The 13,783-nt window shown below is 42.7% G+C and overlaps 1 protein-coding gene across 1 annotated transcript; it reads right to left on the reverse strand.

The window, feature by feature from the left end:
• Positions 1–1,180: 1,180 nt before the first annotated feature.
• Positions 1,181–4,400, reverse strand: Pate3 (prostate and testis expressed 3). Its single transcript, XM_076575995.1, has 3 exons — positions 4,119–4,400; positions 2,667–2,789; positions 1,181–2,262 (listed from the first exon to the last, which is right to left on the reverse strand). The coding sequence occupies exons 1-3, from the start codon at positions 4,165–4,167 to the stop codon at positions 2,138–2,140; spliced, it is 297 nt and encodes a 98-aa protein (XP_076432110.1). The 5' UTR covers positions 4,168–4,400; the 3' UTR covers positions 1,181–2,137.
• Positions 4,401–13,783: the final 9,383 nt, after the last annotated feature.

Genomic DNA, 13,783 nt, shown 5'->3' on the forward strand with positions numbered 1-13,783 from the left:
TTTATTTTGTGAGGGTTTCATCCATGCATAAAATTTTCTCAATTTTCATTTATTCATTTATTTTGGTGGCATGTGCACATGGGAGGTTGAGGTCGTCTCAAAGCAAATACAAAAATCCCAATAAGTCAATACATGAAATGCAAAAAGCAGATGGTTAAAAGTGGGGAGAGGGGTTTATCACTTTGAAATTCTTGCTTCCTTAGCAACTGTTGTCATCCCACCCCTGTTGCCGCTGCCATGCCCTACTTCAGTGCTGGCTCTAGTCAGGACTCTGCTTTGCCATGGGGTGAATACATGCACAGTCTGTTCCTTGAGATGTGCTATAGGTACATCTGTGGCCCAGCAGATGTGTGAATGAGTACACCCCATATGCTGTCTGTGTTCTTCTTCTTTTTTTTTTTGTAGGCTTCTTTTCTCCAATTTTGTATCCCCTAAGGTGTCTGGCATCTTAAGCCTAGAAGATGACACCCTAATTTGCAGTTTCCAGGACAGCTCAATTTCTTAGGCAGTGAAGGTCATGTAATGACCGACTAATTTATTTTCTTTCATTCTGAAAGTTAGGGAAGGTTTTATTAGGTGCTTCACAGGACTTTTAATTCAAACTGAAAAATCAAATATTCTTAGGTGATATTGGGCACATGTAAATTCAAAGCAAAAGAAAAATCTCATTCTGAAAGGATGAGCTCTTCTTGTGTGAATAGAGACCAACAACAACCTTTTTATTTGACAACAGCCCCAAGATTTTCTCAGTGGAGGGAAGGAAGGGCTTGCAATGCACAGACAAACTTTGGATGAATAGAAGAAAATAATAGTTTTAGCACTCTGTTGGGGCAATATGATTTGGGACCCATGGGCCCCAAAATTTAGTTATAGCTCTCAAACTCACAAGGATTCCCGTGAATAGTTGCTAAGTACTTGACAACTGGAAATCTAGAGAAATATCTGTAATCATAAGGCTCTTAGAAGTCATATTCATGCTAGATGCCAGAGGGAGGGATTACAACATATAGAAGATCCCAAATTAGGACTCCCACTTGTGATGAACAGCAAAGATCATCACTATGCCAACTGTAAGAAACAGCAATGTAATTGTACCCATTGAATCCTGGGCTGCTATTCATAGCCACTATGCATGGGTTACCTATGTGGGTCCACTGAGAAAGGACACACTAGTACACAATTATGTGAAGTGGGTTTATTATTTATAGACAGGTAGTGAAGGACTGAAGACCTAGGTCCATTGTGCTCTACGTGTGGACCTAAGGCTCATGGGAGATGCTGTGGGGAATATGGAGATGTTCCTGAGTGTGACCAGTTTGCACCACAGATGAGGAGCCCTGGAAGGCTGCCTGCTCAGGGGCCATGGGACATACTGGAAAAAGATTTGAAGGACAGCCCACTCTTATTGGGAGAGTGCATGTTGTCATAGAAGGTGAAGAGATGTCTGGCAAAGGAGGAAAAGAATGGCAAAAGGTTAGGAAAGGATAGAGGCTAAAAGTGATGTAATGTGTTTTTGACATGCGTCTATAGAGGAATAGTCATGGCCTCATTTGATCTCGGAATGCCACACAGGGCAAAAGTCCTGTGTTTGCAATGCCCTGTGAAAATGTGTGAGAATGCTTTAGTTGCCAAGAAAATCAGAATGACTGAGTCTGAAATGGGCACTGTCTGCCAAAGGGGGGAAAATTTGCATTCACAGAACAAAATCTTCATTGCCCACCTCCACTTTGTTCTGTTTCAGCTTAACCATCGTGGTGACTTGTGAGATGTTCAATTAAAAATATTTGTGAGTTTTCCATTGAAGGCTTTCTGGTCCACCTCAATTATCTAAGCTAGTGAAGAGTTCTAGGGTGGTCCCATTTCATATCTTACTGTACAGAGTTTCTTGGGACATGTCTTTTAGTAGATGAAGATGCCAATTCTAGTAACAGGAGAAAAAAAATCTATTGTTTAAAACTGTGATCCCTCATCATCTCCTGCCCAAAGAGAGATCCAAGCTGAAGGAACCAGGAAGGATGATGTGGAGTTGAGGAGGAGCAGGAGTATTCTCCATGCATATGGGGCAGAAAGGCAGGGTTAGTAGAGTGTAAAGGAAGAAAAACATCTGGACCTTCTAGAATGAGGTCTGGGGTATATCTTAGACTCTGAAGTTACAAAAATCGTCATCACAACATTTATGGATGTAAGTCCGATTGTTGAAGTTGTATGTCAAGTCCTTGCAGAATCTCTGACACACCATGTATGATATTTGGAGAGTGTTATCTGCAACAAGAAAGAACCAAAGACATCAAGCAGTGACCCCAGTATCCAAGGCAGACCATACCTGGCCTTAACCAGTCAGGCTTGTGGATGGCTTCCCAGCATCCCCTTCCCAAGAGCACCAACACAGAAATTGCTGGAAAGCCATCAGCTTGACTTGTTTGCCTGTGGTCCCTGACAACTCAAATCTGTGCATTTGCTTCATCCCTTCCCCTGCTAGAAGATGAGAAAAACATGGCTTTGGTATCTCCAAAGGAAAAAAAAAATCTGTCTGGCTGTTTTCATCCTGCTCTGCATCTTTTGCCTGCCTCATCGGTCTCTACCCTCTGTGCTCAAAGCACTTTGTACTGTGGCCTGGGTCAGAGATGCCCAAGCTTCCCACGACTTTGGCCAACCCCGCAACTTACTGGAGTAGATCCTTAGGCTCATGCATGATTCGTACTTCTGAGCATGGCAAACACCGAAGCCTCTTCTGCAGTGGTCTGCCGGTGTGCGAAGGTGGCATGTGACACACTTCAGTGATGTTGCTTCTGGAGAGAGCACAGAGCTTGCCGTGAGGGCAGGGACTTGGGATGGGGAGGGAGATGGCAGAGCTGGGTGGAGCGCCCTTCCAAGGGTGGGTAGGCAAGAAGAACTGATGGTTGCATGGTTAGGAAGTGACAGTTGAGTTTTCCTTTTTGACAACTCCTTTGCCTTTAGTGATGGGAAGTAAAGGCTACCGAGCATGTGAAAGGATTCTGGTCTCAATTTCAGCCTTTACATTCTGGATAACTTTCTCTCACTGGTTCAGGGCTCATCTATTTGGCTCAGCTGGCTGCCAAGGGAGCTGCAGGAATCTGCCTGTCTCTGCCTCTTTAGCGCTGGGATTATAAACACACACCACAAGATCTGGTGTTGTTTTAGGTGAGTTCTACACAGTTTATTTTTCTAGCTTAAAAATGGTCATTGATCTTTAGGAGGTTTTCGAAGAGTGAATAATTAAAGTATGGGTTCAATTAAAAAAAAATTCTTTCCAGAGGCTGGTCAGCTGGCTTAGCAGGTAAAGTTGCTGTCAAGCCTGATTGACTTGAGTTCGAATTCTAGGACCCACATGATGGAAGGAGAGAAATTACTTCCAAAAGTTGTCCTCTGACCACGTGTATAGTATGGCATGTGCAACACACACACACACACACACACACACACACACACACACACACACACACGCGCGCGCGCGCAAGCATGCACACATACATGCCTGCACACACAAGCACACACATGTTAAAAAGTGTTTAAAAATCTCCTAATAGTGATAAAATTAGAAAGGATATAGTATTTATTGACCATTAGATGTAATTTAATGCACTGTACTCTGATCTCGCAAATCATTGTAAGAAGGTTTTTGTCTCCACTTGTCAAATTAGAGAATTCAGGACAGTGACTGACTGACAAATTTGGAAAAATCTGTCTGATTCCAGGGTATACACTTCTCCTGTGCAGCTTGTGACAAGCTCTCTGAAATGGCTTTCAGAAGCCAATGTCTAGGACTAGGGCACATCACAAGATTATTGCATGACCAGTTCCCTCAGCATCATAGATTTGTGAATAGAATGGATGCTTGGCATCTAGATTATGGGCTTTGACAGCGGCGGAAAGGGTGACGAAATTAGGCCTACACACCCAGAGAGATGTTGCAGAGTGCTGAAAAAGACAGAGAAGATGGAAGAGAAGGCAGAGGAGCATTCTGAAAGCATCTCCCGTCCTTCTCTCCCAAATATGGTCAAAGCTCTGCCCACATGGACATGGCTGTGCTTGTGGAGATTCGTTGTGGCTCCCTGGGGATCCTGCACTGGAGCTCATTGCTCAGGTCTGGGACTCACCCACAACGAGGCAGAAGAGGGAGAAGAGCAGCAAGAGGTGTCTGTTCATTTGGACCCTGATGTTTTGTGGGGAGCAAAGCTATGAAGGGCTGCAAGCAGAGCTCTGCTGGACTCCAGAGAGAGGCCTTCTCCTCCAGCAGGAGTTGGTGATTATTCATGCCTAAGGGGAGCCAGTCACACAAGGTTTATTTTGAGAGCTCAAGTTCATTGGCTGTGGTCTCCATAGTCTTGAGACCTGGAGCCTGAAGTTGACCAGGTAATTTTAAGGCAAAAGGACCCTGAAACGTGAACAATTTCTTGGCTAAAAGCTAGAAGTGCTTTTGAGCCTGTGAACAGCTTTGCACTTGCTGGAGACCCAGGGTACCCGAAGGCTTTAAACCAAAGTGTCTCTGATTCTGTCAGGGACAGAAGCCAGGAATGGCAGAAAGGAGGGTGTATCTAGATTTTCCTTGTCCCTTGCCCTGCAAAGGAGTACCCCTTCCCTGGACACCATACTGAGTACACAACTGAAACTCAGAGGCACTTAGATAACCTGAATGGAAACTGCATTGACCAGCTCACTCCTACCCCCATCCCTCCATCCAGGAAAACCTTGTTATCCCCAGGGCAGTGAGGCTCATGGTATCCCCCTCTAGGACACCTCTCCTGCCTTACAGAAACTCTGTCTTTTTCTTTTCTGTAATAATAATAAAAAAAAAAACCTCTGTAAAATTCACCCTCCTGTAGCTAGAGTTTTCCTGCCTTGCCCACAGTCAGGACAAATCTCTGTCACCCGCCAGTCCCACAGCCGCTCAGACCCAACCAAATAAACACAGACACTTATATTGCTTACAAACTGTATGGCCGTGGCAGGCTTCTTGCTAACTGTGCTTATAGCTTAAATTAGTCCATTTCCATAAATCTATACCTTGCCACGTGGCTGGTGGCTTACTGGCATCTTCACATGCTGCTGGTCATGGCGGCGGCTGCAGTCAGTCCTTCTGCCTTCCTGTCCTTTTATTTCTCCTCTCTGTTAGTCCCGCCTATCCTTCCTGCCTAGCCACAGCCGATCAGGTTTTATTTATTGATCAATCAGAACAACTTGACATACAGACCATCCCCCAGCACAGCCAAGTGCAGACCATCTCAGACACCTGCACTCAGGCCCATGGTCCTAATCATCCTCTATGCGGACCTGCTGGGTAACGCCACAAAGAACCCAAGAAGGGCTCCCACAGGACATACAGAACATCCCACAGCACCCTCCCTGGTCTAGAAATTTCATTCTTCATATTTGCAAGCCAAGAGCAATGCAAATCACTGGCAAGTCCCCAGGACTCTAGCCCACTGGGATAAGCCAACCCAAGAGTCAAGAAGGCTCCATCACTCTCAAAGGTATCCCAGAATTCCCATAAGAACAGAAGACAAGAATGACAATGGATAATTGTTAATGTTTCCACTGTGTCAACTTCTTTTTACAATATAGTCTTTATCATAATAATTATAGTTGACCCCCAGTATCAAGAGCATGTTGACTCCAGGAACCTCCACATGTAACACAATCTGTGATGTTCAATATGCAAACTCGTGTGGTGTTTATATACACCTTATGCATATACTCCTGTATTGTTTAAAACATATTTAGGTTAGCCAAAGTACCTCACAATATAGTATTTGTATTACAGTATAATAATATAATATAAAATAATTCTACATAAATAGTTATTGTTACTGGACTTGGGGTCACAGTCTGTCCCCCAAGGAGCCAGGTTTGGCCACTCCTCCTCCAGAAGTGAATTAAAATAGCCAAATGAATAGTAAAAATTAGACAAATGAGATTTATTCAGTGTAGCCACATTGGGGAGAGGTACAAAGAGATCCAGTTGCTCTTCCAGTCCATCTTTGGGATCCTAACGTGAGATTAAAGTTTAAACAGAGGGCCAGAGATATGCATGTCTAAGCAGCCCAGGTCAAGGTTTGATCCTAGCTAATAGTGACCCATTATTGTGTAGGCTTCAGTTTCCATCCTGGGAAGTGGTCAGACAAATTCCAAGAACTGTGTGAAATCTCTTCTCTGGGAGCCACGTTCTCCCTCTGATGGCACCAGACTTTAGCCTTCTTCTCCTGGCATGGTCTCAAGGGAAGGGGACTCTAGTTTCTTGGGGTTCATTGTTTCAATATCAAAAATCTATTGTCTGATATGTCAGACTGAGGGACAAAATGTCTGTTTGGACCAGTTTGATTTATGCAGTTGCTTACAGCATGCTGCATGGCTTAGGGAATAATGACAAGGAAAACTGATTTTTTTTTTTCTGAAAACTTTCAATGTTTCAGTGTGGCTGGAGGTGGAATCTGTGGCTACCAAATGATGGCTGCACAATTGTTGTTATGATATTGCCATTCTTATCCTGTCTTCACAGAGGAGGAAACTAAGGCTTGGTGAGGTCTAGTGTCATTCCCAACGGTCACACACCTGGTGACTAACAGTACTAGTACTTAAAGTAAGTTTCTCTAAATAGAGTTCACACTTTTCACCACTATGATTCAATACCTCTTTGAGACTTATTCATACATTCAAAATACAGACACTGCTCCATGTGTGAGAGAAGAACAATGAACGAGCTCATCTGGCCCGCTTCCTTATGGGGAAGAGAGAGGTCAGAGAAAGAGATAGACAGCTGTGACCAAGCTGGACCTTCAACCTAGAACTTTCCATTCTTGTCTTGGATTCCCCCTATCAGAAATCTACCCTTTTAGGACGGGGACCATGTACTGTGTGGGGCTGTAACATCACCCTTCCACTTTTATTATCATTGCTAGGGCCAGAGCCTGGTCCAAGACACTTCTGACAAGCTAGGCTCAACATTTCTATTAGAGAAATTTATGTGGCCACATTAAGAAGAGTTATGCACATATCATAGTTCCAGGACTTTGGAGGCTGAGACAGGAGAGTGATGAGTTCCAGGCTAGCCTAGGCTACACATCAAAACCCACTATTTCTAGAAAATCCAGGTCTAGGAATGTAGCTCAAGGGAATAATGTTTTTCTAGATGTGAAAAGGCCCTAAATTTATCCTCATCATAGGAAGGAAGGAAGGAAAGAAAGAAGGAAAGAAGGAAGGAAAGAAGGAAAAAGGGAAGGGAGGGAGGAAAGAGAAACAAGATAATCAGATACGGGAGGGTAAGTTTTAGGAGAAATTCCAGAGTTTGCAAATTTTCTTTTCTTTTAAAAATGTTTTATTACATTTTTATTTAAGTGTGTGTGTGTGTGTGTGTGTGTGTGTGTGTGTGTGTGTGTGTGTATGCAACATTGCACATGTATGGAAGTCAGAGGAGAACTTGCAGAAGGCAGTTTTTTTTCCCACTGTGTGGATCCTGGGGATCAAACTCAGGTCATCAGGCTTGGAGGGAGAGCCTTTACCAATGGGCAATTTGGTGGCCCTAGAGCATTTCTTTTCTATGACTCGTCAAAGCATGGATCTTTCTTTGCCCATGCAAAGGTCTGAAGTCTTAAAGTCTCAGGGAAGAGAAAACAGGTCCAACAGCTTCTAAAACGAAGAATGAGACTTTGACACATTTGAAACTATTTTTCTGTTCTGTCAGGTTTAGGTAAAAAAATGATAGAAACTAGATGGGGTTTTCCAGAATATTCCTAGCTTTATCAAGAAGTCAAGTCCAGGAGATGGTTCAGAGGATAAAAGCATTAGATGCCATTGCAGAGGACTGAGGTTCAGTTCCCAGCACCATGTGGTGGCTCACAATGATCCTTAAACCAGTTCCAAGTGATCTGGTGCTCTCTTATGGCCTCCACAGGCACCAGGAATCCATGTGGTGTATTTAATACTAAATAAATCTTACAGGAAAAAGAAGGCAAATCCTACAGCTTTTGTAACAATAGGATCCGGACCATACTGTTACTCAGGCCTCACACAGCCTCCCTGCCTACAGATGCTCACCAATGCCTGTCTGAATGCACAGCTGTCAATATTTAGTTAATAGATTGCCAGGTGCCTGAGTTTCTCACCTGGGGAAGTGAATTTATATTAAAGGGGGCTAATGGCAGCCACATTCAGTACCTTCCTCTCCGTTCCCAATTCCTGGCTGGGAATCAGAGACCTTGACTGCAGGTTCATGCTGTGAAAACCCTCTGCTTCAGATACCTATAAGAAGGGACCCCCAGTCCTGTCTTGTGGGCCTGATCAGTTTCAGGGCCTCTAACATGGTGTGCTGTGGCCTGAACTCTCCGCAGGGCCCCAAGCTGTTGTCTGTCTGTCCATGTCGTGAATAACCTTTCCAAAAAAACTTACCCTCCCCCTCCCGTCATCCACCTTGGTGTCTCCCTCGAGCTCCACATCTGAGACTTTTCAAGGCATTTAGTTTGTCCTTTGTTTTCCTTGCTTCATTCTCTGTTGAGAGGCAGAGTGAAAGGAGAATTATGGCAATGGAAGCACTGTTGGAATTCCTGGCCACTCCTGTAGCTACATGACCTCACATGGGCTGTCCAGTAGCCAAGCAAGAGGCTTAGTCATCCCAGGGCCTTATGTCCTACTAATCAGCGTGCTGTGTGGTCACATAATTTGCATGCAGTGTGATCATGTAATCTATGCGCATGCATGGCATAGTTACATAAGTGTGGCGCAGGGGGTGGGGGTGGGGGGTAGGGGAGCCCATAAAAAGTGGGTCACAGACTCCTTCCCCCTCTTCTTCCTCTCTCTCCCTGCACAATCTTCCATAGGTCTAAGCCCTTCCCCCCTGTTCTCTTTCCCCTAATAAACTCCTGTAGTGGGTTTTTCTGTGCCTCATGGCTTTTCTCGCATGGTAAACAGCATCATTTAATGAATAACAGAGTGTCTCATAATAATAATAACTAACAGGCACACTTTCAGGGTCCCCTGGAGTGGTTTGCACAGGGTCTGTTCTTCCTGCAGGGGCCTCCTTGGCTGCCACTTTTCTGAGATGACCAGTGAGGTTTAAACCTTTAGTTTACCAGCTCACTTCTAGATTGGTGGTTAAAGTTTGCCATTCCATCCAAATACTGGTGTACTCTGACATGGTCTTCATTTTCCCATAGGCCCTGATCCATCTAATTTCCTCCTGAAAAAAGACCTTAACTCTCACAAAGCCACAGAGAATGGACATTAAAACCTGTGAATGGAGGGTAAGCAATGTAATAGGAAATGTTTTCCTGAGGGTGGTGAAACCGGAGAGTAGGGTGACGGGTGAAGTGTTAATTACACAAAGGTCATGCCCCTTCCCCTGACAGTGCATGCCTGGTTGTGAGACCTTCTGATGTCTGTTCACCTACACTCAGGTCGGGGGTGGCAGTGGCAGCCATAATGCTGTGACCATGATATGGTTGTCAGTGTACCAAGTCTGAGGCCACCGACTCCTCCAAACACTGTGTTTTCCCACTCTTTTCTTGTGTTGCTGGAGCCTTGATCTCCCATCTTCCTTCTCATGATTTCCAGTGCTCCTCCTGACTTGGCACTGCACATCCCTCCTATCATCCAGTGTGTTATGCTTTGTTCGTTTCTAGTTTCACCATAGCCTGCCTGCTCGCATGTCCTTCTTGCTCATTCACTAGGTAGCTCCAATGCTTTAGGGCAGTGGTTCTCAACCTTCCTAATGCTGCAACCCTTTAATACAGTTCCTCATGTTGTGGTGACCATAAAAATTATTTTGTTGTTACTTCATAACTGTAATTTTGCTACTGTTATGAATCATAAATATCTGATATGCAGAATATCTGATATGTGACCCCTGTGAAAAGGTCATTTGACCCCCAAAATGGTCACAATCCACAGGTTGAGAGCCACTGCTTTAGAGTATGATTGGGTAGTAAGACACTTCTTTGAACATGAAGTATAGAAAAATAATATCCATTTGCAATTTTAACCTGGATGGCAATCTGAAAAACAAAGCACAAAACCAGACCCATTTTTTTCAGGCAAGCCTCTTCTCGGAACCTAGTAGCTTGCGCCTTTTTACAGCCTCTTAGTGGGGGAGATGTTATGCCACAGTGGTAAAATAAATGACAAAGAAACCCATAAAATCAACTTGTTCCCACTTTCTCAGGATAAGGTATAAGAAGAGACAGAAAACCATGGGCTCAGACCACCTCGGGGGTAAATAGGCCCAAGAGAGTTAGGGGTGCAAACTAATGTTTGTAAATCTCTGCTAGGACATGATTGGTTCACTGATGACATCTAGTAGGGTTATAGAACTAGGAGACGCCCAACCTGTCAGGCCTCTGGAGGATTTTGCGTGTAGGCGAGATGAACACTATCCTGACTCCAGAATCTTTCTTTTTCTTGTAACTCCCCCTAGAAAATTCAATTCCCCGAGGCATGCCACTACAATAAATCTTTAAAAATTGGAATAAATTTCATCCTAAAGGAAAAAAGGTCTAATATTTTATTGTAACATCATCTGGTCTCATTATAAGATAGATGCTGGAAATTTGGCCAAAGGATGGAAGGATATTCCCATTTTGCTACTTAGCTATTAAAATGGGAAATTAACCCAAATCTATACAACAAACTTCATCCCTTGACCCTTTGGCAGTCACTAGGCCTTTCTTACATCTCAAATATACAGTTATTAAAATTTTCTATGTCTTTTCTACTAAAAGTACATTCTTGTTTAGTAATGGTGTCATATGTATTTATGGCAATTGTTTCATGTAATCATTTATGTGTTGTTTTGTGTATTCAACCATGTGCAGCAAAACTCAGTCTTGTCATAGAATTCTTCAAAATTGAGTAACAAAATTTGTAGCCAAACCTCATTTTCACATTTTTAACTTATTGTGTGATAAAATTACTATTTGGGGCATGCCTGATTACAGACATGTGAGAGCACACACATAGGTGTGGTGTGCATATGTGTGTATGTGTGTGGGGTGTAATCATTTTTGAATAATTTTAAATTTCACTTGTGACATTAAGTTACCTGTGTTCCCTTTCAAGACATCATTTTTTTTTAAAAAAAAGATTTTTATCTTGGCCAATTTGAAACTAAAGAAAAGAAGGTAATTTAAGGATAAAGCTACTGTTGCTTTCTCAACCTGCTTAGAGTCTTATAATTACCCTAGGCATGGTGTCTTTGAAATTTGAAATTTCTACTTTGTCTTAAGAGTTCTGTCTTTAGAAGTGCAGATGTTAGAGTAAAGATTATTTAATGATCTGAAGAAAATCAGATCAATAGTCTAACATAAAGACTGGCAAGTGATAAATAAATAAGAACTGAAAAATCTTTGTGTTTAAAAATATCCCCATGTAAAATCAATGCCTTAGCCAGTCATCATCATCAGAGAGGCTTCCTCTGGCAGCAGATGGGAACAGATGCAGAGACCCAAAGCCAGACATTACATGGATAGACAGTCTAAATGGGAAGTCTCCATCAAATCCTTCCCCACAGAGCTCAGGTAACCCCTCAGAAGAGGAGGCGGAAGAGTGTAAGAGCCAGTGGGGATGGAGGACCCCGGGAAGAGAAGGCCCTCTGAATCAAGTGACAAGGCACACATGAACTCACAAAGACTGAAGCAGCAAGCACAAGTCTGCACCAGGTCCTCTGCATATATATGACAGCTTTTAGCTTTTTTTTTTTAAATGGGACTCCTGAGTGTGAAAACGAGTGAGTCTCTGATTCTTGTGCCTGCTCTTAGAACTCCTTTTGTTGAATTGTCCTGCCTGACTTTGATCTGACAGTTTTTGTTTTATAATATTATATTTTATTTTGTCATGTTTGGCTGTTATCTCTTAGAAGCCTGTTCTTGTCTAATGAGAGACAGAAATGGAGTGGATCTGGAGATGAGGTGAGGTAGGGAGGAAGTTGGAGGAGTAGAGGGAGGGGAAACTGCAAAGCTATATATCAATATATATTGTATGAGAAAATAATCTCTTGTCAATAAAAAGAAAAAGTCTCCCTATGCCTGGCTATGTGTATGCATGCATTATCTACATGTGTTTATGTTTTCTTATATTGTTGCATGGTAATAAATTGTCTTGTAGTGAATGGTCACATAAATGAAATTGTTAAATTAGTCCAAATTCCTTTTAGTAAATAGTGTATAATTGGAGTTTCTGGACAAAACCCCTGGCTCTAACAGCACCACTAGGTTAAGCTTCAATAAAAGTCTAAAATGCCAAGGCTATTAATGAGCACACACATAGGTGTGGTGTGCACATGTGTGTATGTGTGTGCAGGTATAATCATTTTTAGGATGATTTTAAAGTTCTCTAATATAATGTCAAGGAACACGGAGAAGAGATTTAATAAATGTGGCCACGTTGGTAGAAGCAACTAGAGAGGTGTGATGGCACTTTATTTGTGGTCCTGATATGAGTTTTATTTTTAAATAGGAAACAAATTTAAACTGCTTAACTGGGCAGGCTTAATCATTGCTCAGTTGATCTAAGAAGAACCTATTGCTTGAGGGCATGGACTGGTTCTCCAAAGATGACTGCTCCTGTTCCAAGGTGTAACCTTAACTTTGTGGATGATTGCTCTAGGCTCCACAGTTCCTGGACCTGATTGACTAGACAGTGATTAATTCCCTGTTTGACATGCTTTTGCACCGAGGTAAGCAGATAACCTGAAGAAAAGGAGGCAGGCACAGAGTGGAGAAAGACATCACAGGCTTCTATTTTGCCTTTAGTTGCTGAGAATATAGAGAGGTTTTGAAGACTATCGACAAGGCCTATTTCAGATACCACTTTCTGTATTTTGTTAGGATGCAGTTATTTTATTAAGAGAGAAATTTTGGAGAGAGTGAGCAAGAGCCAGGAAAGGCTGGCATGAGGCAGCAGTAGGCAAGAACTGTGCTCAGCTGCTCCTCTCCACGACCCTCTGTTCCCATTTCTGATCCCTCAGGTTCCCTGTTAGATGAGGTGGGGCTCTTTGGTGTTCTGTCAGGAACAGGCAGTGGCCAGGAGACAAACAGCCAGTGGTGTGGGCAGTGAGGACAAGGAGAAGGAGTCATCAGGGAACCAGAGTGGACACTAAGGAGTTGAACCAATGGGTTAAAGTTTGAATATAGATGCTGTGTACAAAATCTAAGGAAAATTTAACAAAGAACCAAAATGTACAGGAACTTTATTAACCTTATAGCATCTGTGGAGACATGGTCAATTCTATGACCTTATGGGACTCTTTAGAATTGGTAGAAAATCAAGATGCAAAGTATCAGTTCATAGGTGACATGCAAACAGAGGTAATTATTCCCTGGAGCCTGTGGCCACTCTTGTAGCATTAAAAGTGTTGTCTTCAGAATGTGTTATAGTATTGTCTATAAAGCAAAAAAGGAAAAAAGAAGAAAAAGAAAAAAAAAAGAAGTCTCTCAAGCACACGACTTTTACTGTGAATATCTATAAAATTATGGATGTGCCAATGTGTGGACGTATTTTACAGATCTATTTGATTGTCTTCCACTTAGAGATGTGGTAGATGGATGGAGAGACTCTGTGTCCATGATGGCCTCTCCCATCCATAGATATACTGGGTAGTAGTTTGTAAGAAATTTCACATGAGGGTTCAATGTATAATTGGTTGTGGTTGTGTTAAGATGATTGTGAGAGATAGGGTAACTTACCATGTGGTACTGACTACACATTGGGATAAGATACTTCTGAAACATTTAACTATGCCAATAGTAAGTTAGTGTCTCATGCTCACCAGCATAATAGA

This window comes from Peromyscus maniculatus, chromosome 7 (genome assembly GCF_049852395.1).
Source record: "Peromyscus maniculatus bairdii isolate BWxNUB_F1_BW_parent chromosome 7, HU_Pman_BW_mat_3.1, whole genome shotgun sequence".
NCBI lineage: Eukaryota > Metazoa > Chordata > Mammalia > Rodentia > Cricetidae > Peromyscus > Peromyscus maniculatus.

What these genes read in the sequence shown, in the direction of transcription:
- Pate3 (XM_076575995.1), bottom strand. Translation starts at nt 4,167, where the DNA reads ATGAACAGACACCTCTTGCTGCTCTTCTCCCTCTTCTGCCTCGTTGTG. An exon ending in CCTCTTCTGCCTCGTTGTGG is followed by an intron (nt 2,790 to 4,118) that starts GTGAGTCCCAGA and finishes TGCTCTCTCCAG; the next exon opens with AAGCAACATCACTGAAGTGT. An exon ending in GAGCCTAAGGATCTACTCCA is followed by an intron (nt 2,263 to 2,666) that starts GTAAGTTGCGGG and finishes TTCTTGTTGCAG; the next exon opens with ATAACACTCTCCAAATATCA.